This window comes from Lycium ferocissimum, chromosome 5 (genome assembly GCF_029784015.1).
Source record: "Lycium ferocissimum isolate CSIRO_LF1 chromosome 5, AGI_CSIRO_Lferr_CH_V1, whole genome shotgun sequence".
Lineage (NCBI taxonomy): Eukaryota > Viridiplantae > Streptophyta > Magnoliopsida > Solanales > Solanaceae > Lycium > Lycium ferocissimum.
The window spans coordinates 15,489,836-15,515,386 of NC_081346.1; the positions used below are offsets into that span (position 1 = coordinate 15,489,836).

A 25,551-nucleotide genomic window follows, 5' to 3' on the forward strand; every position below is an offset into this window, starting at 1 on the left:
CCAAACCACACCCATGGGTGCTATAATATTACTCGTTTTCAAATACATAAATACTCCAAGCGGATTTTTGATTGTGATATAAAGAGAAGATGTGGTTTCTTTTCATTTCAAGAATTAATAAGTTACCGTAACTTTTTATTTGGTTATGAGGTTTCTCTTACAATATCTAGTTTGAGAAAATGGGTTTTAAAAGTCGGGAAAAGGTCGGTTTAATTTGATTAATGAGAATTAAATTGCATATTTTTGTCATTATAATGCAGGAAGAGTAGTTCGCTAATATAACGTAAAAGAAGTGAGATTTCCGACGTAGAGGAGAGTACGTTTATAATAATTGTGTGTCGTGAAGTTCAAACTCTATGTCTGAAGGGTTGAAATCAACGGTTCAAATTTTTGAACTATATCATGAAGTTCAAATTCTGGATCCTAACGCATCCTAAAAGTCAAACTCACTCTCTCGGAGTTTGAAGATTTATACTACATTGTCTAGGAAAACTATATGGAATGACATAGTTGTTGTATTATAACAACAAAATAGTCGAATTAGATACTCCCTCTGTCCCATATTACTTGTCCACTTTTTTAAAAAAAAAAAAAAAAATCAAACTATATAATCTTTAACCAATATTTTGAGATATATTTTTTCACCATATTAGTATGAGAAGAATTACAACTTGTAGTACTTTTCATGTAGTTTTTGAATATCTAAATTATAATTTTAAATTATTAAATTGACCTAATCCAATTTTATTTCAAAAATTTGTCAACTTGACTCTTCAAAAGTGAAACAGAACAACTAATATGAGATAGAGGGAGTAATTGTTGATTATTATTGCCAATGCTGATTAATAATGATTTTTTCCAACTATCGGTGATCATGTTGGAGCGTGGCAAACAAACAATCAACAGAAAGGTTACCGTGAAGGAATTACAGTACATATCAAAGTTAGAACGTAGTGTTACCACACTTCAAGTAGGAAAAGGTGATTCCCGTACAATTTTCCTTTCTACTAACATTAGAATTAAAGTTTTTACAATTGTTTAGACATTTTAAAGTACCTATGTAAGTCAATCTTATTATTGTAGTTTTTGTTTTTAGTGCTAACTATCATAGCGCCATGGCTTTTTTCACTTCCGTTAGTCTTTTTCTAGACTGGTAAGGGCAAGGACTGCGTACACTCTCTACCCTCCCACTTGTGGGATTGTTGTTAGTGCCAACTTGTAAGTATAATAACAACTGAAAGAAATGCTGACAAGGCAGGATAAATGATTCAAAGAGCTCATATTGTTCACCATACTCCAAAAATTTTCTCAACAGTAGGAAATCAAGTATGCAGTTCCATTTGTCTAATAATGGACCTTAAACATAAAACAGAACGAAGCCACAAACACTGACGAAGAACTGCTGGAACTACAAAAGCAAATAGAAAACTCTCATTGTTGTCCAACTTCAGCTTTCTTCTTCTGCCAAAGCCTATCAAGAGCACTATCGGCGTCTCCCTGCAGAAAGAATTTTCATGTCAATAGCAGTGGCACAAAAATGACGACTGTCAAAAGCAAACAAGATAAACCACCCCATGACAAGATCCTAAGACAACAATTCCAAGCAAAGAAGAATCAGAAAACAATATGCCCGAATCATAGCTCCAAAAATGTAAGTGAAAGAAGCATCTTTCTTTAAAGAGCTTTTGACAGGGGATAACAAACTAGCTGAATGCCACCCACCAACATAAGCAAAGAGTAAACACTGCTGCTAAAGTATACAAAAACACATTATCAGTGCTCAATTTTCAGTTTCATTTGGCAGAAAGAAGAGCGGGACAAGAAAAATAGCCTTCCACGGAGAACAAGATACCTAAAATGGAATGCAACAAGGAACTCAGACCAAAGATGCATTGCCATGATAAGTACTCACAAACTCGGGCTAGTGAGGCGAGTAATCGGCAACCATTTATGCTCCACTTACAAAGATATTTCATGCTTTTTATAAGTCCATGAGGCACAATCAATAGTTCACTCTTAGAAAACCCAAGTAATTCGAAGAAGAAAAAAAGGACGCTAACTGTTTGGCACGACTCAGAACAATCCCAAGGTAAAATTCCTTTGTATTCAGAAGTAACAAAGCATATACCTGGGCACGAATAAATCCACAGAGAGCATAAGTGGTGAACTGGCCGGTGTATCGGCCAAACTCATCCAAATGCCCAACGTTGAGCTGCACAGATGCGTGATCCTTGGAAGTGATCAGCCTGTTAGTGGCAGAGCTGCATCCAAATAGCACGTTAATTATCTAGGATAGCGTAATATACATCTGCATTACATAGATGAACAGGGGCCAGCTGAATCTAACCCAAAGGGGTAGGAGTAAGAAATACACACCACTTCCTGGGGATGTAAAGGTCCATGTTTTGTCCCTCATCGTTCTGCATCTTGACAATTGCTTTACGCGAATATAATCTAGAAGTGGAAAGCTCCTGATTTTAAGAGGGAAAGCAAATTAAAGACCAAGGCACTAACAAAACAGTATCCTTTTGTTTCATATGTAGTGAGCCTACATTAGGCCACTCTTCCTTACATAATACAGAAGTATTCCAACAATTGCGAAGGCATCCATAAAAGTAAAAGTAATTAAACTTTGACCATACAACTCCACATGATACATAAAATGAAATATTACGAGATTTCAAAAGTTTGACCGTTGGGAGTTTGAGAGATCAACAAACGGAAATATTATAGTTGTCGGAGCATAATACATGATCATATATTGGGATGGAAGGAGGAACTCTATCATTTATCTTCACAAACAACAACACCACCAACTAGTTGTGTTCACAGGAACCCACGAGGTTTTGCTTCATAGCATGTATGTGCATTAAACTATCTAGTGGAATACCACAATGTGGGGCCTGGGGAGGCTAAAGTGTACGCAGATCTTAACCCTACCTTGGGAGGTAGGAAGGTTGTTTCCGAAAGACCCTCGGCTCGCAAAAAAGGTCAGATAGGAACAAGCAATTCAAAGCAGTATGAAAATGAAAATAATGAAAGCGAGAAAGCCGTGATAAAGCAGTCTGAAATAAGATATTCGAAGTACAAGAAACAACGGATCGTAGCACAAATCAAAGGACAAGAAACTAAAGAGCAAAACTACGACAACTAGTACAAAAGGGTAAGTGGGACTCCCTACTAACCTTCTACCCTTATATGAGTCCTCCAGGCTATGGTCCTAAATCAATTAGGCTATATACGAAATACATACTCGAATTCCACCCACAGAGTTTGTTTTACATGAACATAAAGCACACAATATATATCCAAAAGATCAAATATACAAAAAGGAATAGAATTGTACTAAATATATAGTCATAAAATTAAAGAAAAAATGGGATTGGGAGAGAAATAGTACCTGAAAATCTGACAGAGACGAAAGTAATGAAGGAGAACAGGAGAGAGGGGACTGCTGCTTAAAGCTAAAACCCTAAATCAGCATGAATTTACTTAAATAACCCTGATTCGTTTGCGTAATTACCAAAACCGAACCTGGACCCATCGGCCCACGTTAATTAAAAAAGACCCGTTAAGAATGGATAATTTCAATAATATATTATCCAACATAAAATATTGCATGCACTTAACCGTATTTTTTATTTACATCCGCATAGTCAATTTTTTTTTTTGTAGCAGGGTTTATACAAACTATATACAATGTTATACACTTATTGAATTACTGTAGATAATGTATAACCCTATATAATGATGCATAAAGGGGCCATTTCGGATAATATTAGAAATATGGACCATTTAGGATAAATATTTTCTCCAAATAGACATAGTGTTATTTTCCCTTAAGAAGGGGTCATTTGAACTTTTGTCCCTATTTTGTGTTGGTCTTTAATTGCTGCCCCTCATAATAAACAATTTTTCACGGGTTTATATTTTTGCCATCATAATATCTCATGCTCCGTGTTGTTAATGACTCGCTAGGTATGTACTCGATTTTGAAAGGTAAAAATTAAAGACCGGCCCAGTTGAAGAGCAAACCGTGTGATTTCATTGTTAAGAATTTGGGAGAAATGGACAAATAGTCGCCTTTTTATAGTATCAATAAAAAATAACGTACTAGCTATTATCTGAAAATTTAATTTAAAATATAATCATTCGTCAATGTGAAAAAAAAAAAAAAATATAAGTGAAATTTTATCACACTTTGTTGGAGTTGAAATTATGAAACTTCATACTTTTAAATGTGAAACTTTAGCATAGTAACCTTTCAGCGTGCTCTTAGGGTTCAAACTTATCAACTAATAGAATTGAAACTTCAAAGCTATATCACGGAATCTAGTTAAAATTTGGAGTTTGAACTTATAAGTACAAACTCAAACTTTATAAAGATTTCTTCAAGTTTGAATTTTTCTTGAAGTTTGAATTGATACTACAACAACAACGTACCCAGTGAAATCCACAATGTGAAATCTGGGCAGGATAAAGTGTATGCAGACATTATCCCTAAATTGATAAAATTGAAATTTCATAAATTATTTTTGGAGTTTGAACTGCATATTTCAAACTTCAAAATTATTTCGCGAAGACATTCGCTTGAGTTCTTGTACTTCACATGGCACTAAAATTTGAAAAGTTCCTATATTTTAATTTAGCAATATGATCCTCCAAATAATCTTTCTATACTTAAAAAGTAAAAAATTTAAATAATTTTTAAATGCTGATTGAAACATAATTAGCGTTCAAAAAGTGGCTATTGGCCATTTTATCCTTCAAAAGTAACGTGTTAGGAGTATAAACTAACTTCTTCTTTTTTTTTTGTTTGTTTTTCATCCGGTGTCGGTAGTTGTTCTGCCACTTAATTTAATCATTTGTTATGTTAAACTTTTATTGTTACTCTATATTTGACAAAGAATATAATTTTAAAAGTAGTTTAAATACAACATACTTCTTACATAAAAGGACTAAAAATATACATTTCGATTAATTGAAGGTTAAATGTGCTTTATCATATATCACAAGGACCAAAATCAAAATATACGGACCAAAAATGCTATTATGCAAAAAATTCCATAAAACGAAAAAAATCAAAAGTTCCAACCGAGACATAACTGTCCTCCAAAATCCAGACTATACTATTAAATTGAAACAATAGACCAATTTAATAAACATAGCGTCATTTGAGAAAATCTCCAAATAGTATATCAAATTTTGAAATCAGGTGCACAAAATCGAATATTACGAGGACAAAAAATTAGAATAAAGTTAAAATTCAACAACAGCAGCTCATCAGTATAGTCCCATAAATGGGGTCTGGAGAGGGGCCCTATCCTTGTCACTACCCAATTTACAAGCCGTAAAGGCACTAACTCCCCTGAGTCAGGAAGCCATCCACAACCCCAATTTAGAACAATTTAAGTAAGTATCAAGTGCGGAAACAATTAAACAAGTCGATATAAACGAATGTAAGCCTTTATAATTATAGGACATAATTCCCATATAATACAACTCCCAAAACCTGGTGTCACTGGTACAAGAACTTCTAGGATTTGATCCAAGTCTAAAGTGGTACTTAAATACACTGTCCAAAATAGGAAGACAGAAATAAAGACAAGAGAGAATCCGGTGCTACAGATCTGCGTGTAGCTCCTCTCGATCCTCCGCAACAGTCTCCATCTCGACCGGTAGAGCATCCTCACTGGCCGTCAGTACGGATACCAAACCTGCACACAAAAAGGTGCAGCAAGTGTAGCATGAGTACAAAAACAATGGGTACTCAACAAAGATCGTCGACCGACTTGATGCAGAACGGAGACGAGAACTAGCCTACGAACCGCCATCACTACGCTTAACCACCATTAGCCCACAATACTAATAATCGAGTAAATCGTCTTATTCTCAAGTTATAAGCCTAAGTGAGAGCTTCTAATCCATAAGTTTCTCGGCTAGCCTATGAGTATGTAACTTCTTTTGTTCATCGAATAACATAGTTAAGCACTTAAGCATAAATTAGACAACAATTCAAGTAGTTCACAATCAATAATTCAATGGAATGATATGATATGCAACATTTGCCACTCCGCACATAGCCTAGAGCTGGCTTCTTTCATTCACTTTCTTATCATATGTTTTCACAATCTCTATCACTAATCCCTACATCAATCTTTCTATCAAGGTAGTCACATATCCGGCAAACACCTCAGATTTCCATCAACCTTTCCATATATCTTACCCTCAATCTTTCTATTGGAACTATATCACAATGTCATGAAAAATATATGATAGAATACATGTATAAGGGTCAGACATGATAATAATCATAAGGGTTGAATAACCATAAACAACATTCGAAATCAGTAATCAATATCTGTCATCAACATAAATCAAGCATGAAGAATGTATGTAATGCAATCTAATGCCATGCAATGCAATACAAGGCCTTTGTTTCCACATCCCAATATACACACGTTCGAATATTAACGAAATCGTGACCCGTGGGGGGCTCGCGAGGCCCATATATCGCCCCTCTAGTAGTTTCCTCGGATCACGGCCACATCATATCAAATCATATCATATCTCAATCACCTGTCGCGTAGCTGATCGGCTCAAGTACCAATATCATCACTAGTCCGGAACAAGATCCCCTCGGACTCACATCGTATCTTCAAATCACGTGCATGAATGCATATAACATGAATATGACATGCTTCAAGTCATGAATAAGAATGTAAGCATGGAAATAATCAAAAGCATGTTCTCAACATCGTAAAGGCTTCACTTTTTTACTTATTTCATTACAACAAGGATATATGAGTGATATGCACATAAACAAGCAAGACAAGTAAATATAATAGACATAAAGTACAGGCATCAGATCCAATCACAGATCCAAAGAATCATACTATTCTATCAACTAGTGCCCAGACATGGCATTTAGACTAACTATACAATTGAAACAACACAAATACCCCAAAAATGGTCACCGGTATCCGATACTAGTGCTCATCACCTCACAAGTATCGGAACCCCCTTAATTCTCCTAATTTCCCCTTATTTGGGTTCATTTTAACCACACACAACGTTCTAAAAAGAGTGCAAGGTCTCAACATGCCTAGAAAATAGCATTCCCAAGCTCAACGATCTCCACGCGACTTCCTTCATTCTTCAAAACCTTTGAACGATCCTAAACTGATCAAATATGGGTTATACATTCGTACACGAGTCTATTGATATCCATATTGCTATATAAAACCCAATTTTGAAATAAAACCCAAAATTAGGATTCCGGACTCAAAAGGGCAAAACTGGAATTTTACTTAAAAATCGGTTTACCTATAACTTAGATAGTCCAAACCCAGAAAATCATTGAAAGCTAACTTCAATTGAACCGTCAATTTCATCAAAACCATTAAATCCACTTTTCATGGAAAACCCCAATTTCCTACTTTAGAAATCATGGATTAAAGCCTAAACCAAGGGAATGAATCAAGGAGAAATACTTAGATTATGGTTTAGATCTTACCCCAATGAAGAAACTTGAAGAACACCTTTGAACTCTCTAAATCCAAGCTCTCAAGATTGTGAGAAACCCTAAGCAAATAACAAGAACAAAAACGCCCAGCTTTTCGAGCCAGATTTGGTGTCAAACGATCCCAAAACTCACTTTTGATAACTCTAATAGATTTCTTGCGAAATTTCACTTAAGTTGGGCTTTTGAATCACCCAATTCAGAGCTCTAGAACTCAAGATAAGCTTAAAATGCTAAATGGACGCAGTCTGATTTTTAATATACAACGATTTCCGCCCCTGCGGCCAAAATCGCGCCGCTGCGGTCCCACCTGTCACGTAGGTGCGATGCACCAGAACTAGCAACTTGTCCCGACACTAAAATTGGCATAACTCCCTCATACGATGTCTAAATTCGACGATTCTTTTTGCTATGGCTTCGTAATTACAATACGGATATAATGATTCAGTTGAAGCACAAATCAAAGGTCGTTTGCTCAATATGGTACCCTTTGCTCAAATCGACATCGAAACCGTCATACAACCCAAACTCACCCAAAACTCATCGGAATCTAACGAAAATTTGTGGACAAGTCCAAAATCATCATACAAACATGTTGGAATTTTCAAAACATCTACACGGGGTCATCTTGACTTGATGTTGATCGTGGTCAACTCTAATTCTTTAACTTGACTAGTTTCTCAACCAATGACCCAAATCACACCCGAACCCTTTGAGAACCAAACCAATGACCCCACTAAGTCATAAATCACTCTCCGGACCTAATGGAATTGTCAGAATTCGATTATCAGCACGTTTACCCAAAAGTCAACTTTTGGTCAATCATTTTTCACTTATTCAACTTAAAAAGACTTCTAAATTCCTCAAAATCAACCAAGACTCATCCGATCACCTCGAGCACCGTTCCACCCATCCCAACAAGTCAAATGCACTCTAACAAAACTACGGGAGGTCAAAAGGGGTAAAATAGTGAAAACGCTCAAAACGACCTTGCGGGTCATTACAATCTGATCGATAGATAGAGAGGTTGTTTTCGATAGATTCTCGGCTCAAGTAAAGCAGAAATACATCAATTACAAAAACATACCCTGTATCAACAACATAATAGTAAAAAAGATCGAAGCAGAAAAAATAAAGCCATAATTCGAGGACCAAAACCATTATTTTCCTTAACAAAAAGAAGAAATAGAGCTATAATTCAAGGACTAAAAGCATCATTTTTTTTCCGTAATAAAATATTAAAAAATTCCATAAAAGGAAAAGGATCAAAAGTTCCAACTAAGACATAACTGTCCTCCAAAAATGCAAATACTATTTATAGTCTCTCTATCAACTTGTACACTTTTTACCAGTCTTCGCCCGTCAATAGAACATACGTACATTTTTTCGGGCCTTACAAAAGCCCGGCCCGGCCCATTAAAGTATCTAAAATTTCCGATCGGTTCATCACCGGCGATCTCTTTTCCTCAACAATGAAACTATTCTAGAACCTATTCCCCCAAATTAATTCATAAAGGGGGAAGAGATAAATTAATTGGAGAAGGAATGTCTAGGCAAATGGCAAATGCTGCTTTTCATAAATCCAAAACCCTCGATAATAAATATGTAATGATTTCACTTTACATCTACGTAATTGATGTACATTTTGAGTTAATTTTATTTTTTGTCCTGCTAGATATTTTTTTTCCTTCTGTATGTTTATGATATATTTATTACTTTATTTGATTGATTTTAAGTTCTAGTATGCTCCTTAGGTACTGGAAATGGCAATTAAATGTTTTTTTTTTTAAAAATTATTATAAAGTTTCCTTGTGGTTTGTAGTTAAGTTAGTGAAATTGTGGGTTTAGAAATGTTTAGTGGGTAATTTTTTGCCTTGAGAGTGTCAGGGTTTTAGATTTTTTTGTCTGTTGAGGTATCAAAAATGGCAAAATGCTGCTTTTCACAAATCCAAGACGCTCGATAATAAATATGTAATGATTTCACTCTACCTATACATAATTGACGTACATTTTGTGAATTTAGAGTTAATTTTATTTTTTTGTCCTGCTAGATATGGTTTTTCTGTATGTTTATGGTCCTTATATTCATTCTTTTGATTACACTGGGTATGTTGTTGTTGTTGTTTGTTTGTTTGATTGACTTTAAGTTCTAATATGCTCCTTAAAGAACTAGAAATGACAATTAAATTTTCATTGTTTTAAGTTTCCTTGTGTTTTTGTAGTTAAATAAGTGAGATTATGGAATAGAATGCTGTTTTTCACAAATCAAAGACGCTCGATAATAAATGTGTAGTGAATTCACTTTGCCTATCATAATTGATGTACATTTTGAGTTAGTGTTCTTTTTATTGGTAATTTTTGAGTTAGTGTTATGTAGATATATTTTGTTTGTTTTATTCTATGTGTTTTTGTTTTTTCTGTCTCTATGTTTATGTTTATGTTATTCTTATTCATATTTTTGATTGATTTGAAGTTCTAATATGCTCCTTAGGTTTAACTTTCCTTGTGTTTTGTAGTTAAGTAAGTGAAATTATGGGTTGAAAATGTTTAGCGGGTAAAATTTTGTTAAATTTTTGTCTTGAGAGTGTCAGGGTTTTAGAATTTTTCATTCAAACAAAGTAGAATTAATAAATATTGATTTAGATAGTGGTTATATTTTAATTTTTCCTCTTCATATGTATGCTCGGCTAGATTTGCCCTGCTCTATATGGTTTTTTTCCCTGTCTCTATGTTTATGGTAATCTATTTGGTTGATGTTAAGTTCTAGTATGCTCCTTGTTAACTAGAACTGAAAATTAAATTTTGTAGTTAAGTAAGTGAGATTACGGGTTGAAAAGGTTTAGTGGGTAAATTTTGCTGCTTTTTGTCTTGAGAGAGCAAGGGTTTTGGGATTTTTCTGCTGAGCTATCAGAATTGTGTAGGTTCAAACAAAGTAGAATGAATGTATATTGAAGATGATACACTTTCTGGTATGTAATGATTCATTTTACCTACTTAATTGACGTACATATTGTGAATTTAGAGTTAGTGGTTATATACATATATATATATATTTTCCATATGTATACTCGGTTATCAGAACCGTTTGAAGAATTAGATTTGCCCTGTTCTATATGTTTTTTTCCTGTGTTTATGGTATTCTATTCATTCTTTTGATTGATTTTAAGTTCTAGTATGCTCCTTAGGAACTACAAATGAAAAGTAATTGTGTATTCTTTTTAAGTTTCCTTGTGATTTTGTAGTTAAGTAAGTGAAATTAGGGGTTGAACATGTTTAGTGGGTAAAATTTGTTGCGTTTTTGTCTTGAGATTGTCGGGGTTTTGGAATTTTCCTGCTGAAGTATCAAATTCTGTGAAGGTTCAAACAAAGTAGAATGAATATATATTGAAGTTGGTACACTTTTGGATATATTATCTGTGTTTCTATATTTGTCTATATTTGAGTCATAAGAAAATTTGGCTGCTCTTTTTGGGATTGAGGCATAGCTGATGGATTGATTGACTGATACTTGTTTTTGTGGATTGAAGATGCTTGGAGATGAGATCGGTAAGGGAGCTTATGGTCGAGTCTATAAAGGCTTGGATTTGGAAAATGGAGACTTTGTTGCAATCAAGCAAGTCTCTTTGGAGAATATTGCACAGGAGGATCTCAACATCATTATGGTATATCTTCATGTCTTGGCTAATTGTCTACTAAAAAGGAAAAAAATAGAATTCGTGATTTTTTCCAACTTTGTATGTTAGCATACGTACATTGTGTCTGCAAATATGCTTCATGCATATATAGGAATCAACTTCGGATACTTTGACTGGAGTCCATGGACAAATTTGGGGGGAAAATTGAGATTTTGATTTCTCAAATAAAAGATAAAACAGGTTTCAGACAGGGGAAATGGAATACCCATCTTGGAGAATGAAAGATTGTAGAATTCAATCTTTCATTTTTTTTAATTTTTTTTTATTGTCAAAAAAAAAAAGAATGAAAGATTGAATTCTACAATATACATGTAAGTTTTCATAGAATATCTCTCAACATTTAGAATATCTTTATTTGCTCTATTTTTATAATTTTGAATTTATTAGCCGAATCCCCGTACCTGGATTCACACCCCCAAATCTTAGAATTTAGATTTTTCTGAATCCGACACTCGGACCCATACCCGTCTGGGATACCTGCACCCGAGTCCGAGCAACTTAGCTAATAAGTGTTGGTCTTCCTTATTCCAAGCCATGTATCCCCAGTATGTTTTCCCACAAATCATCCCTAACATTTGGTTGTGTTAAACTAATATATGATAATTACCGCTATGTGCATTGTGCATACTGTCATTTGATGTATTATGTTATGTTCTCGAATTAATGTGACTTACAAGTTGTTCTTTTCTTTTGATGATGCTAAACTTGGCTGGATGCATTAATGTCACAGCAAGAGATTGATTTGCTTAAGGTAAAAATATCTTTCCTCTTTTGTCCTGATCATAGGATCCCTGACTCCCCAAAGGGTGAGAAAGAAAAACAAAAAGAAAATAGAATGCACCTGAAGGCATACTTTTTAGTAAGGACAACTAAACCTGTGTGATCTTATGTCGTTTTGCTCTCCAGAATTTGAACCACAAAAACATTGTGAAGTATCTTGGATCCTTAAAGACAAAGAGTCATCTTTTCATAATTCTCGAGTGAGTGAGCTTGAAACTTATCTTCACTTTTTTTTTTTTTTTTTCGCTTTAATTCTGAAGGAAACTAACTAGCTGAATTTTGATACTTGTTCAAAGGTACGTGGAGAATGGTTCACTTGCCAACATCGTCAAGCCAAACAAATTTGGGCCTTTTCCAGAGTCTTTGGTTGCTGTTTACATCTCTCAGGTCTCAGAGCCTTTTGCCAAATTAGGTATCGTGGAGTTAGATGTGAAAGTTTTGGTTTTTGATGGCTCTGTTTGTCGTAGGTATTGGAAGGATTGGTTTATCTACACGAGCAAGGTGTAATTCATAGGGATATCAAGGGTGCAAATATATTGACAACTAAAGAGGTTTTGATTGCACTCCCTTTTCTTTTTTTGTTTTTGCTACATTCATGCAGGGAAGGGAAGTTACTACTCCCTTTGTTCCATTTTTTGTGGCACTTCTACTATTTGGATAGTCAAAGTAACGCTTCTTTGTTTCTTTGAACACTATTTTCTTAAATAATTTTTAAAATATATTTTATTAATTAACTTTAGGGACAAACAATACTTTTTACGTAGTTTCCAAATATCTAAATTCTTTCTTCAAAATCTCAAAGAATCTATATCCGAATTCGCACAGAAAATTAAGCAATTTGGCCCTCGTATTCCGGTCCCTGCTAAATAGATCAGACGAATGGAGTAATTAGTTATTTTCTCATCGTGTTATATCTGATTTCTTTTGTGCCTTGTTTGAGAAAGAGATTTCATGAGTTGTATAACTGCATGGCTATTTACTTGCATTTCCAGTCTCACTGTTACCAGCAATTATCATTTGGATTATATATTCAGCTCATGTAAATTTCTGCTGACGTTTGTATATGCCATTCCTAACTACTTGTTTTTGATAAATTATTTTTGCAGGGTTTGGTGAAACTTGCTGATTTTGGTGTTGCAACGAAATTAACAGAGGCAGATGTTAATACACATTCAGTTGTTGGAACACCATATTGGATGGCACCTGAGGTACAACAAACTCAGTTCATTGCTGTCTATATTTAGATTGACGTTTTGTTTCTCCTTGTGGCTTGCTATTAACTTCTGAAAGGGCAGAGAACTTTATTTTGATTAGTTACCGATTAGCTGTTGCGTAGCTGGTATTTCTATCTTGCGTATTAACTCATGCACTTTGTGTTCCCTATAAGGAAATCAAGTACGACTAGAAGTTAGAGTATCTTAACTTTGATTTATTTAACCTATGTAAGAAACCACCTTCCAACAGGCATAATTTAGCATGTCAAATCAAATAGAATTTAAGTAGACTTTCTGGAAAAGAATGCTAAACCAACCAAAGGGCAAAGAGTTTGAATGGACAGTTTACTTGGAAGAAAATGGGATTTGGTGAAATATTCTGCGGGTTGTAATTGTGGTAGCAGAAACTTGCAGCTAGAAGATCTACTTTAACGCTATCTAGTGTTTCAGGTGATTGAAATGTCCGGAGTGTGTGCTGCATCTGACATCTGGAGTGTTGGCTGTACAGTTATAGAATTGCTTACTTGTGTACCTCCGTACTATGATCTTCAGCCCATGCCTGCTCTCTTTCGGATTGTACAGGTGAGTTTTAGTTATGCTATGTCGTTTTGTCTTTTACGTATGAGGAAGATGGGGATAATATTTTGGAGTTTAGGTAGCGATGATATTTTTTATTCCTCTTGCTTGATTCAAACGCTACTTGAGAGGTTAAGTGGCTGCTTTGATGATATGATCATCTTCAACAATTTAATGAATCCTTGTCTGTTCCAGGATGATCATCCCCCAATTCCAGATAGCCTTTCTCCTGCTATCACTGATTTTCTGCGTCAGTGTTTTAAGAAGGTAATATAATTTATTATTTCTGCATCAATTAAGATTTGGCACTTGATATACTTTATTAGCTAAATGAAGCCAAAGGGAGAGTGCTGCTGCACATTTAGATTAGGAATATGGGAAGTTAGGTGACGTGACCTAGTTGTTTACTCTCACATTTATAATGCTCAAAGGATAAAGTCACCCGTTTCGAAAAAAAATATTGCTCAAAGGATGATGATGTCTGATGTTGAACGTGGAATCCAATAAAACTACAAGCCGACCAGTTTCTCTATTATTAACATTTTTAAAGTAATGTAGTTCTATAATATTGTCAGAAATTGGAGGCAGGCATGATGAACAGCGTGAGGCTATCTAGCGAGCATGGTTGAAGTTGTAAAGTACTGAGGAGATTCTTCAACTACGTTTTGTGAAATTATATGTAGTTGGAAATACATTCTAACAGTTTGTTAAATGGAAACGTGAAGCTTTAGATACCTTGAAATTTGATATTTCTATTAGATACCTTGAAGTTTGGCATTGTAGTAAAATGATCCTCGACGAGGCTCTATGCATATTAATTGGGTTGTTTGAATCTGGATGCCTGGTGATAGGTCTATGACAATGGTGCGTACTGAGAATTAAGCAGTGTTTATGCCCTTAATCACCAATTAATCTATGGCATCACAGAGATTATAACTCCCATTTGCCTGGTTTTATGATTTTGTCTTTTCGCGAGTCAATCCCTTGATTACTCCAATGGCTTTTGATAACTTTAGATTATCATGTTTCAGGATGCTAGACAAAGGCCTGATGCTAAGACACTACTTTCACATCCTTGGATACAAAACTCAAGGCGTGCTTTGCAGTCCTCACTCCGTCATAGTGGGACAATAAGGTAGATTTTGTAATCTACTCCTAGTTTTTTTTTTTGCATACTGAGAAAATAACGTGGGCCAGTTGGCACGGTTTGTAACTCAGTGGATAATGGGCCTGCCCTTCTACCCTTCTCCACTTAAATATCAGTTCTTTGTCCGCGACAGGGTTCGAACCCATGATTTGCACTGACTGTGTCATTGGACCCGAGTCCCGGGGGCTTGTAATACACATCTTGTCTAGTTTCCTTCAGGATTGCCCTTAAAAATCCTTTCTATGAGGGTATACTTTTTGATGTACCATATTTTTCTTGCATTTATTATTTTCTAGAAATATAGAAGAAGATGGATCGTCTGTCGCGGAGGTATCAAATGAAGATGACAAGGGCGCTGCTGGAAGCTCTTCTTCCGACAAAGCAAAAGTATTTTCCTTTGGAGTTTCTTTAATGTGATGAAATTATCAATTAAGCAACATAGTGATACTCTCGCAATCCAGGAATCTGGTCCAATATTGGCATCATCTGAAGTCTCGGAGACTAGCAAGTCAGAAGAGGTTGATGGTTCAAGTGGTATTCACATCGAAGGAAGAACTGATCAGTTTGAAGATCAATTTACGTCAGATCAAGTTCCAACTTTAGCAATTCATGAGAAGTCTCTTATTCAAAGCAGTGCTGATGGATTAGATGTGAATAAAGAATCAACTCTTCAAAGTTCAACAGACTTGGGTGAGCCTGATAATGTTCTTGCAAATGGTGAGCTTGAATCTAGTGAATCCAAGGGCAGCAACGTTGTAGGTAGGAAGGTTGGAGAAAAAGGACACGGTGTTAATGCTTATTCTGCATCATCCAGTTCTGGACAAAAGAACCCAGATTATAGTCCTAGAAAGGTAAAGTGCATGCTTATAATTCCTATTTTTGATTTTATAGGCTCATTGTGTGTTTTTAGGCTTTCCGAGAAACATCTACCGGGGCCCTAATGTTTTTTACTTGAAATGAAATATACTCTTTTGTGAGATGTACTTATTTGCATCTATTGGATGTATATCAATAAATTCCATTAATTCTTTGAGAAAAAAGGTAGTAAAACATATGCTTATAATTCCTATTTTCTTCTTGCTGCTTACTGAACAAGATCCTTCTTTTCATAGTAAGAAAATTAGTAAACCAGTCTTTAATATTTAGCTGTCATAAGCTGGAGATAATAACTTTTACACCTCTCGTGTTATAAGTTTAATCCGATTATGACCTTTTTGTTGTCTGTTTGATCTATGCAAATGGGATGATTACAATATGTCAGTTATCAAGTCTAATGGGTGTATCCAATGTGGGTCTGGCTAAGTTGATAATTAATCCAAGTTTTCGTGTAAGAAAAGTAGTTTATACAAGGAGAATCCCAGTCCATATCCTGCCTGAGATGAGGATTCTCATTCTTAAATAGAACTTTTTTTCTCTGATTTCGGGGTATTCACTTATTTTGTTTCTATAATTCATCTATATTATGTACGTTCACCTCATACTTGTTACAATTTGTAGATTGTTTTTTCACCTGAGGTCATCTCTGAACTATTTTGAACCTCAACTCTGCTTTAGTTCCTCTTCTCCTTTACGTCTTTTCAACTGCATCAAACGTTACTCAATGTTCTTATGCCGTCTATATAACTTGTTGCCATTTCATGCTGTATCATATTCTAACTATTCCTTACCTGGAATTTTGTAAAGGCTGTAAAGACATCAGCAGTTCCGCAAGGAAATGAATTGAGCAGATTCAGTGACCCCCCTGGTGATGCTTCATTGGACGACCTGTTTCATCCATTGGAGAAGAACGTGGAGAATCGCGCTGCTGAAGTCTCGCAGTCTGCATCATCTTCACAAGTCGCTCAAAGCAATGCAATTGCCGAAACTGGAAAGAATGATTTGGCAACAAAGTTGAGGGCCACAATTGCTAAGAAACAAATGGAAAGTGAATCAGGACCACCAAATGGTGGCGATTTACTCAGTATCATGATGGGTGTGTTGAAGGAGGATGTAATAGACATGGACGGTTTAGTATGTGTGCTTATTCGTGTTTGTTTGATTTATATATATTTTCTTACGCCTGACCGTCTTTGTCCCCCATTTTCTTAGTTCTTTCTTTTTTGGATGCTTTTCAGGGCTTTGATGATAAACTACCGACAGAAAATCTTTTTCACCTTCAGGTACTATTCAACTAGTTTCCTTGACTTATTTTTGTGACGAATGCAATGTAGTGTTTATAAGTATATTTTCGACACGGCAAAATATCCTTCCTTTAGCATATGCCAATTCCTTCATTTCCCTTCTCAGCTTGGTCTCTTAGTTAGATGTAGAATGGTTGCAAATAAGGTTTTCTTTGGTTGCTAAAGTTTTAGGTTTTACAAACCGGTACTAAACCAGTACTAGTCACCCTCGATTTTAGAGGATAGATATAATAAATTATATCACATTCTTGAAAATTTTGTTTTCTGATTTGCTAATGTATAGAGTTACGGATCATTTCCTTCTTTTGCAAAGAATGAATCATCTTGAGTAGATAGTTATTCTTTCCGATGGAAAAAAGGGATATGTGGGTTGCTAAAAGGTTTTATTGGGAAGTTTCAAATTTTAAAGAATGAAAAAAAGCAATGATTGAGGGAGAGGGAGGAACTGGACCTAATGGTAGCAGAAACCCGGGGAGGGGGGGGGGTGTTTAAGCTCAAAATGGTGTAACCAATAGCCGGTAATAGGGATTTCTAGCTTGTGCCAGAGAAGTGTAAGATAATTTCCTATGGATAATCCTGTAATCTCTAGTTATGTGCCTTTCTAATATGTTTTGTTTGCATTGACTTACAAAAAGTTCGATGTCATTTAAGTGTTATGAATTTCTAGACAGAAGATAAATGAAAACCTGACTCATGGACATGTTGGAACTTATCATGTGGACAGGCTGTAGAATTCAGCAAGTTAGTATCATCTTTAAGAACAGATGAATCAGAAGATGTTATTGTATCAGCTTGTCAGAAGTTAATTGCTTTTTTTCATCAACGGCCAGACCAGAAACGTGTTTTTGTCACCCAGCACGGGTTGCTTCCTCTGATGGAGTTACTTGAGGTTCCCAAAACTCGTGTATGTCTTTATCTGGTGATCGTATTGGTGCTTCAGTCTCTATGCACATTCAACAGCTGTAGTTGATTCTTTTTCTGGTTAATTCGTCTAATATGCTTTCAATTTTCAGGTCATGTGTTCAGTGCTGCAGGTACTGAATCTGATTGTTCAAGATAACACAGATTCCCAAGAAAATGCTTGTCTCGTTGGCCTTGTAAGTAGTTCTTGCATTTATTCTTCTGATTGTACTTTGAATGTTGGTAAATAAATGTTGGGTAATTTCAGAAAGTAAAGACTGCAAAATATAGTTTTATTGATACTGGGGCTAAACCATTTTTCTCAACTTTATGTTAAGATAATACATATTCCCAAGGAAATGCTCGTCTTGTTGGCCTAGTAGGTGTTACATTTAAACTTCTGATTGTACTCTGAATATGATAAAATAAATGTTCAGTAATTCTGGAAAGTTAATACTGTGAACAATATTTTTCTTGATACTGGGGCTAAAACATTTTTCTGAACTTGTCTTTATGTTTAATTGTTTTGTAGATCCCGGTTGTGATGAGTTTTGCTGCCCCCGATCGTCCCCGGGAAATTCGTATGGAAGCAGCTTATTTCTTTCAGCAGCTTTGTCAGTCGAGGTATAGAGATTATGGCTTGGGTTGTTGTGTTGTTGACATGAAAAGTTGTGAACCTTAATTTATGATTGCTTTCTTTACAGTTCCTTGACATTGCAAATGTTTATTGCTAACCGTGGAATACCTGTTCTTGTGGGATTTTTAGAAGCTGACTATGCCAAATATAGGTTTGTCTTCTGTATCTTTTGATTAGAGCATGTCATACCTCTCATGCCTTCTTCATTTTTGACCTTAACTGAATGTAGTTTCTCTTGTATAATTATTTTGGTCTGCAAGAGTTGCTATCTAATGTTTATATTGGAACTTTGTCTTTTGTGTCCATTTATATTTCGATTTTGTTCATTGTTGGAAATTTTTTTTGTTAATAAAAATTAATTTGGAGTTGATCTGAACTCCGAAGTGTGAAAACAGGTGATCACTGATATAATTGTGTCGGAGAGGTTAGTATGTCACCATCAAGAAGTGCAAAATTACTACTGAGATTTCACAAAACTAATTAAGAAAAAAAAAAAAGAGAAGGAATTCTTTATGAAGTGTCATGACCTGGATATTTTCAATCAGGGTCCTCGGTAATTGAAAAAGACCTGGGTTCAGATAGCAGTGTCAGCCCGAGTTAAGTGTGGTTGGCATATAGCGGTTAGAGGGGTGATTTTGACAACCAATAATCTGATAAAGAGGAAGGTTACTTGCGCCTGATGGTGCTTTATGTACAGGGATTCGGGTGAATATCAATAAACTAAAGGAGACTCATGCCTTTCCTTTTTCACCCCCCTTCCCCTGCTTATCCTTGTCATGAACCGATAAAGATTACTCAAAATTAGACAAAGTGTGTTCATGCTTTTGACTGATAGAAGCTCTGAAAGAGGTATGTTAACAATCTTCAAGTGAATGTTAACAATCTTCAAGTAGAGCTCCTATAGGGTAAAAGAAGAACCTTTAGTCATTTTATGTGCATTTTAACCTCGGACTTTATGGAACTAGCCTAGAACTACACTTTTGAAATCAGAAGCATCGCTCATTTTTCTGATGCAACACACTTTTGGAGATCACAAAAGGTTTGTTGAGTGCCACGCTTCAGTTTCTGGGATTAACTTGGGTCTTTTCTGAATCCTTCTTATAAAGGATTGAAGTGCTTAAGAGGGACCGCTACAAATTTTTTGTTTCCATATCAAGCTGGCTTTGATAATTTTGTTATGCTATGAGCGTAATGGAGCAGTATGGACACTGAGGATTCATAGCTGAGTCCAATTTTCTTGGGAATGAGGCCTAGAAGTAGTTGTTGTATCAGGCCGACTTTAACCTTCATTGCATCTTATGGTTCTTTCGGTCATTGACACTTTCTGTGCATAAACGTCTTCCTTTTAAATAAATGGTTGTGCTTAAATATTTGGACTGCCGAATTCTCTCTATTTCTAATATTATGTTAACCAAAAATTAGAAACAAATTTGAAAGCTAGTTACTTCCAATTTCGTGCAACTATGTATGCTGGTACACAAATGGGAAATAACTAAACTTGCATTCAGTTTCTTTTCCCAAGTTTTACTGTGTCTAAACCTCTGATTTCCTGCAACTATGTATGCTGGTACACAAATGGGAAATAACTAAACTTGCATTCAATTTCTTTTCCCAAGTTTTGCTGTATCTAAGCCTCCGATTTCCTGCAACTATGTATGCTGGTACACAAATGGGAAATAACTAAACTTGCATTCAAATTTTTTCCCAAGTTCTAATGTACCTAAACCTCACATCTTATATCTTAACATAGACACTAAGGGCTCGTTTGGTACAAGGGATAAGGGATGAATAGTCCCCGGATTAAATTTGAGGTGAGTTTATTCCACGTTTGGTTAGGATAAAATCGCGGTATAACTGATCCCAGGATTCGTTATCCCGGGATTGTGGTGTTATTTTATCCCTGTGGGAGGGTGGAATAACTAATCCCAGGGTAAGTAATCCTGGGATAACTTGTTTCCCAACCAAACGACCCCTAAGAAATATAGAGAATTTGGCAATCCAGATGTGGATAGGATTGGGAATGCTATAAGTAATGGATAACTCTGAACCTATTTTATCTTCTCCTTTTCCACTTGGCCCTATTCTCTCTCTTTACTTTTTCTTTAAATTTAGATTGAAAACAGGATGACCTAAATTACTTGACGTGATAAATTAGAATCTCAAATCAACTAGCTTCATTTAATCTATTATGCAAATAATATTTGCTAAAGTCCCCCCTCCCAAAACACATGCAGGGAAATGGTTCACATGGCTATAGATGGCATGTGGCAGGTGTTTAAGCTTCAGAAGTCTACCCCTAGAAATGATTTTTGCCGTATAGCGGCTAAAAATGGAATTCTGCTCCGGCTCATCAACACTCTCTACAGCTTGAATGAAGCAGCTCGTTTAACTTCTGCATCTGGTGGAGGTGGGTTCCCAGCTGATGGATTGGCTCCCCGACCACGGTCTGGGCCACTGGACCCTGGCAATTCTTCATTTATGCAGACTGAAATGGCCCCTTATGGAACTGATCAGTCAGATATGCTTAAAATTAAGAACGGAGACCGTGTTTTGCCATCTGGAATGCAGGAACCTTCACGTACTTCAGCTTCACATTCACCAGATTCTCCATTTGTTCGACAGGATGGTGAGAGACCTCGGTCAAGTAATGCTACAATGGAAGCTTCAGGTCTGTCAAGATTGCCAGATGGAACATCTTTTGATAAATCAGGAAATTTAGTAACAAAAGAAAGAGAAAGCCTAGACAGATACAAAAATGATCTCTCTCGAGCTGAGATTGACCTTAGACAGCAAAGAGGTGGCAATACAAGTAGAATATCAACTGACAGGGCATCGAAACAGATGGAAGGGGCATCATATGGGTTTCCTGCTTCAGCAGCTACTCAGCAAGAGAATGTTCGGCCCCTTCTTAGTTTGTTGGAGAAGGAACCCCCATCTCGCCATTTCTCGGGTCAGCTTGAATATCACAATCTTCCTGGACTGGAGAAGCATGAAAGTATACTCCCTCTTCTACATGCATCTAATGAAAAGAAAACCAATGGTTTGGACTTTTTGATGGCTGAATTTGCAGGTAATGCTTCAGCTGCTTGTTTCATTTGTTGCCTTTGCTGTAGAAACTGCAAACCTCCCTGCCTCCCATTGTAATTGGAAAAGAATTGAAATTTTTGTGATACTCCTTTCTTACAAGGCATTGTCTTTTGATCACCATCAAGCAGACTCTTGTTTTTATTTTCTCTAGTGAGTAGGATTCCTCTAAATGCTCGATTAATGGCTGAACAGAGGTTTCTGGACGTGGAAGGGAAAATACTAACCTGGAGTCATTGCCTAGAAGTCCACATAAAGCTGCCACTAAGAAAGTTGGAGGGGTGGCTTCTACTGATGGAATTGCTTCAACTTCTGGACTTGCATCACAGACTGCATCAGGTGTATTGTCTGGTTCTGGAGTGTTAAATGCTAGAGCAGGAAGTGCAGCATCATCTGGAATACTTTCACACATGGTTCCCCCCTGGAATGCTGATGTTGCAAGAGAATACTTGGAAAAGGTAGCAGACCTTCTGCTTGAGTTTGCTGCAGCAGACACAACCGTAAAATCCTTCATGTGCAGCCAAAGTTTGCTCAGCCGTCTTTTTCAGATGTTTAACAAGATAGAGCCCCCTATTCTTCTTAAGGTACTTCATTTCTCGTGAAAGTTTCTGTCCTTCAATGTTTTTACTATTATCACATAATTATGCTCATGATGGTTCCTTTCTTTTATTTTCCCATTTTTCAGCTATTGAAATGCATTAATCACCTTTCAACAGACCCACACTGCTTAGAAAATCTCCAGCGAGCAGATGCAATAAAGTATTTGATACCCAATCTTGATCTCAAAGAGGGTCCTCTTGTGTCCCAAATACATCATGAGGTAATCTAAGCATTTAATTCATGGGTTATCCAGAGTGCCTGGTGATGCATACGTTTTTACAGCGGAACCGAACATAAAGTACATGATAAATTGTAATTTTCCCAGTATGTTACTTATTTACTGGTAACAGTCCGCAATTATAAACAAGCAAGGTAGAGAAAATGAAAAGAAGAAAATAGAAAATTGTCTTTCTACCGTTAGTTTATTATTAATCTTATCCGAAATTACTAAAAATAACAATAATAAAAGTAGATTAATTGCACTTATAAAAAAGGTAGTAGAAATAATTACATTTTTTATTTGTGGGTATCAAAAGGAAAGAAAGAGAAATAAATACCACATGCTCATGGTAGGAAGATGAAAGGAAACATAGATTATAGCTTAGTTTGAGGTGAAAATATCAGATAACAAGGAAATGCTTGCTTTTGACTCTGTGAGGATAACATTGTTGACATTGGCCAAGCTAGTTAGTAGTTTCTGTCTATCTTGCTTTCTTATATGACCTTTTTACTACATGACTGGGTTAAGTTTTGAAAGCCTTTAGCTGTGGCTCTTGGACAAGTCAACAGAGGGAACAACTGCCCCCACTCAACAATAGCCGGACCTGCTGTTGCCGTTTTGTTATTTTCTTAGTTACAAGTGCTTGTAAAATCACTCATAAATCAGAACCATACTTTGATCTAGATATAGAGGAAGATCTGTCTTCCTGGTCTATTTTTTTTGTCTTATCTTGTTAGTTGTGATAATGATATCTAAGTCTATGCTTGTGCGATGCTCATGGATCGTTTCTTGCCTTTCTTCCTTGCTTCAGGTTCTCCATGCATTGTTCAACCTCTGCAAGATCAATAAGAGAAGACAGGAGCAAGCTGCGGAAAATGGAATTATTCCACACTTGATGCATTTTGTAATGACCAGTTCTCCTTTGAAACAATATGCATTACCTCTCCTTTGTGATATGGCTCATGCATCACGTAATTCAAGAGAACAGCTCCGTGCTCATGGTGGGCTTGATGTATACCTGAGCTTACTTGAAGATGAACTCTGGTCTGTCACAGCATTAGATTCCATTGCTGTTTGTTTGGCACATGAAAACGAAAGCAGGAAAGTGGAACAAGCTTTGCTCAAAAAGGATGCCATACAGAAAATGGTCAAGTTCTTCGAAAGCTGTCCAGAACAGCATTTTCTGCACATACTCGAGCCTTTCCTGAAAATTATCACGTATGTCATTTTTGGAGTTTTTACTTTGCCTGCTTGCTGCTTGCAAATGTTGTGTGTGTGTGTCTTTGTTTAACTTATGTTAGTGAATCTGCCTACAACTGAATGACATCTGGAAACGTGGTTGGTTGGAACGTGGTAAGTTTGACCTTTTTTGGCTTGGTAGTAATTAGCAGGCAAGACTCACCTGTCAAAAGAGAGCAAGTGCTTCTGGCTAGATACATTTATCGAGATCTTGGTAGATGCACTCTTATGTAGTAGAGCTGATATGTCTTTTCATAGCTTATTTGACTTTGAGGCTGTGTTTGAGTAGTCTCTAAATGGTCTCTATCCTACTAGATGAGCAATATACTCTTAGTGCTTCTTTTTGACTCATCTCAATATAGGTAATACGTGTTTGAATTCCTGTTGCCCTCTCTCTGTGTATGATTAATTAATAAACCCACTTAGGACACCAGAACTTTCCACTCTAGTCCTGCATGCTGAATTACCTTATTGACTTTTGTTAAATAGTTTTTCCTGGTATTTTACTATGAAGATATTCTTCTGTTGATTTCTGGTTAACTTTTGTGCAGGAAATCGTCTCGAATAAATACAACTCTTGCTGTCAATGGATTAACACCATTGCTTGTCTCTAGACTTGACCATCGAGATGCTATAGCTCGACTGAATTTGCTCAAGTTGATAAAGGTGAGAAATTATTGTTTTTGGGTGGTTCTATAATGGTATTTGCCACTTTCTAGCGCGGCTCAGTTGATTAAATGGTCTTCACTGTTTTTCCCATTGGTAACTAATTCTGCCTCTCACAATCAGTTCTATTCTACAGAGGGGATATGTTGCAATAGCAACAAGGGACATGATGATATCCCCTCCGTGACTGGACAACCTCCTTCAAACGACTTGATATTTGTCCTTTCAAGATTTAACTTTCCAAAATTCTGTATTGAAGTTTGTGTAGCATTAGCAATGGGCAACCTGAATGGTATTTACTATCTAGTGTTTGTTAAAGCAATTGCTGATGATTTGCTCGCAATGTTTTTGATGGCAGGCTGTGTATGAGCACCATCCGCGTCCAAAACAACTTATTGTGGAAAATGATCTGCCTCAAAAGCTTCAGAATTTGATTGAAGAGCGCAGAGATGGACAGAGTTCGGGTGGCCAAGTTTTGGTGAAACAGATGGCGACTTCTCTGCTTAAAGCACTCCACATAAACACAGTTTTGTAAATTACCAGATTGTTACTTCCATGCTAAGTGTCTGCGAGCTTGTATATTTTCTTGGTTTCATGTAATTATGTCTTTTTTCTTACTTTGCATTATTTGTTGTGCTTGGGTCATCGGCTGTTTTTTAAGCCCTCAATCCTCTTTCCAGTGTAAATTATATCCTTCTTCGAGTGTCATACAAAGTGAGACGCATAAATTGAGTTTGTGAGTCACTTTGATTTTCCTTTCTGAACTATGAACTAATTCAGGTAGTTTTATCTGTACTAGAAAGTAAAATCACTTTCCTCACTGGATTGTACATTGTGCATTTCTTAACAAATACTGAATCATATATAAGGAGTTAGAATTGCATCCATTTTTAGAATTGCATCCATTTTTTCTTTCTTCTTGAAGCTGATAAATTATCAAAAACGATTTTATGTTTCTGGGTACTTTTTTAAAGAGTTACACAAACATATTGACTACAATAAAACTTGCGAGAGAACATCTCTTATACACCTCTATCACTTAATCATGATTGTTCAATATGCATTATGAAAACTTCGGCGAACGGAGCTCT

At 36.1% G+C, this 25,551-nt stretch overlaps 2 protein-coding genes across 4 annotated transcripts; one reads left to right on the plus strand and one right to left on the minus strand.

Moving 5' to 3' along the window:
- Positions 1-1,262: 1,262 nt before the first annotated feature.
- Positions 1,263-2,537, minus strand: LOC132056200 (small ribosomal subunit protein eS21-like). The gene is made up of 3 exons (XM_059448289.1): positions 2,377-2,537; positions 2,129-2,261; positions 1,263-1,497 (listed from the first exon to the last, which is right to left on the minus strand). The coding sequence occupies exons 1-3, from the start codon at positions 2,424-2,426 to the stop codon at positions 1,432-1,434; spliced, it is 249 nt and encodes an 82-aa protein (XP_059304272.1). The 5' UTR covers positions 2,427-2,537; the 3' UTR covers positions 1,263-1,431.
- A 6,497-nt stretch (positions 2,538-9,034) lies between these two features.
- Positions 9,035-25,347, plus strand: LOC132056201 (MAP3K epsilon protein kinase 1-like). Of its 3 annotated transcripts, none has more exons than XM_059448290.1 (24): positions 9,035-9,127; positions 11,050-11,184; positions 11,948-11,968; positions 12,124-12,197; positions 12,294-12,384; positions 12,465-12,548; positions 13,104-13,205; positions 13,662-13,793; positions 13,983-14,054; positions 14,819-14,922; positions 15,231-15,321; positions 15,396-15,785; positions 16,618-16,944; positions 17,049-17,093; positions 17,839-18,018; positions 18,128-18,211; positions 18,547-18,638; positions 18,719-18,802; positions 20,886-21,721; positions 21,931-22,319; positions 22,421-22,555; positions 23,367-23,773; positions 24,346-24,460; positions 24,819-25,347. In XM_059448290.1, exons 1-24 carry the CDS (start codon positions 9,068-9,070, stop codon positions 24,993-24,995), a joined length of 4,227 nt encoding a protein of 1,408 aa, XP_059304273.1. In that variant the 5' UTR covers positions 9,035-9,067; the 3' UTR covers positions 24,996-25,347. The 3 variants fall into 3 exon arrangements, with proteins under 3 accessions (XP_059304273.1, XP_059304274.1, XP_059304275.1); XM_059448291.1 differs by having other exon boundaries at positions 9,042-9,127; positions 16,627-16,944; XM_059448292.1 differs by lacking the exon at positions 9,035-9,127 and adding an exon at positions 9,477-9,493.
- The last annotated feature ends 204 nt before the right edge of the window (positions 25,348-25,551 follow it).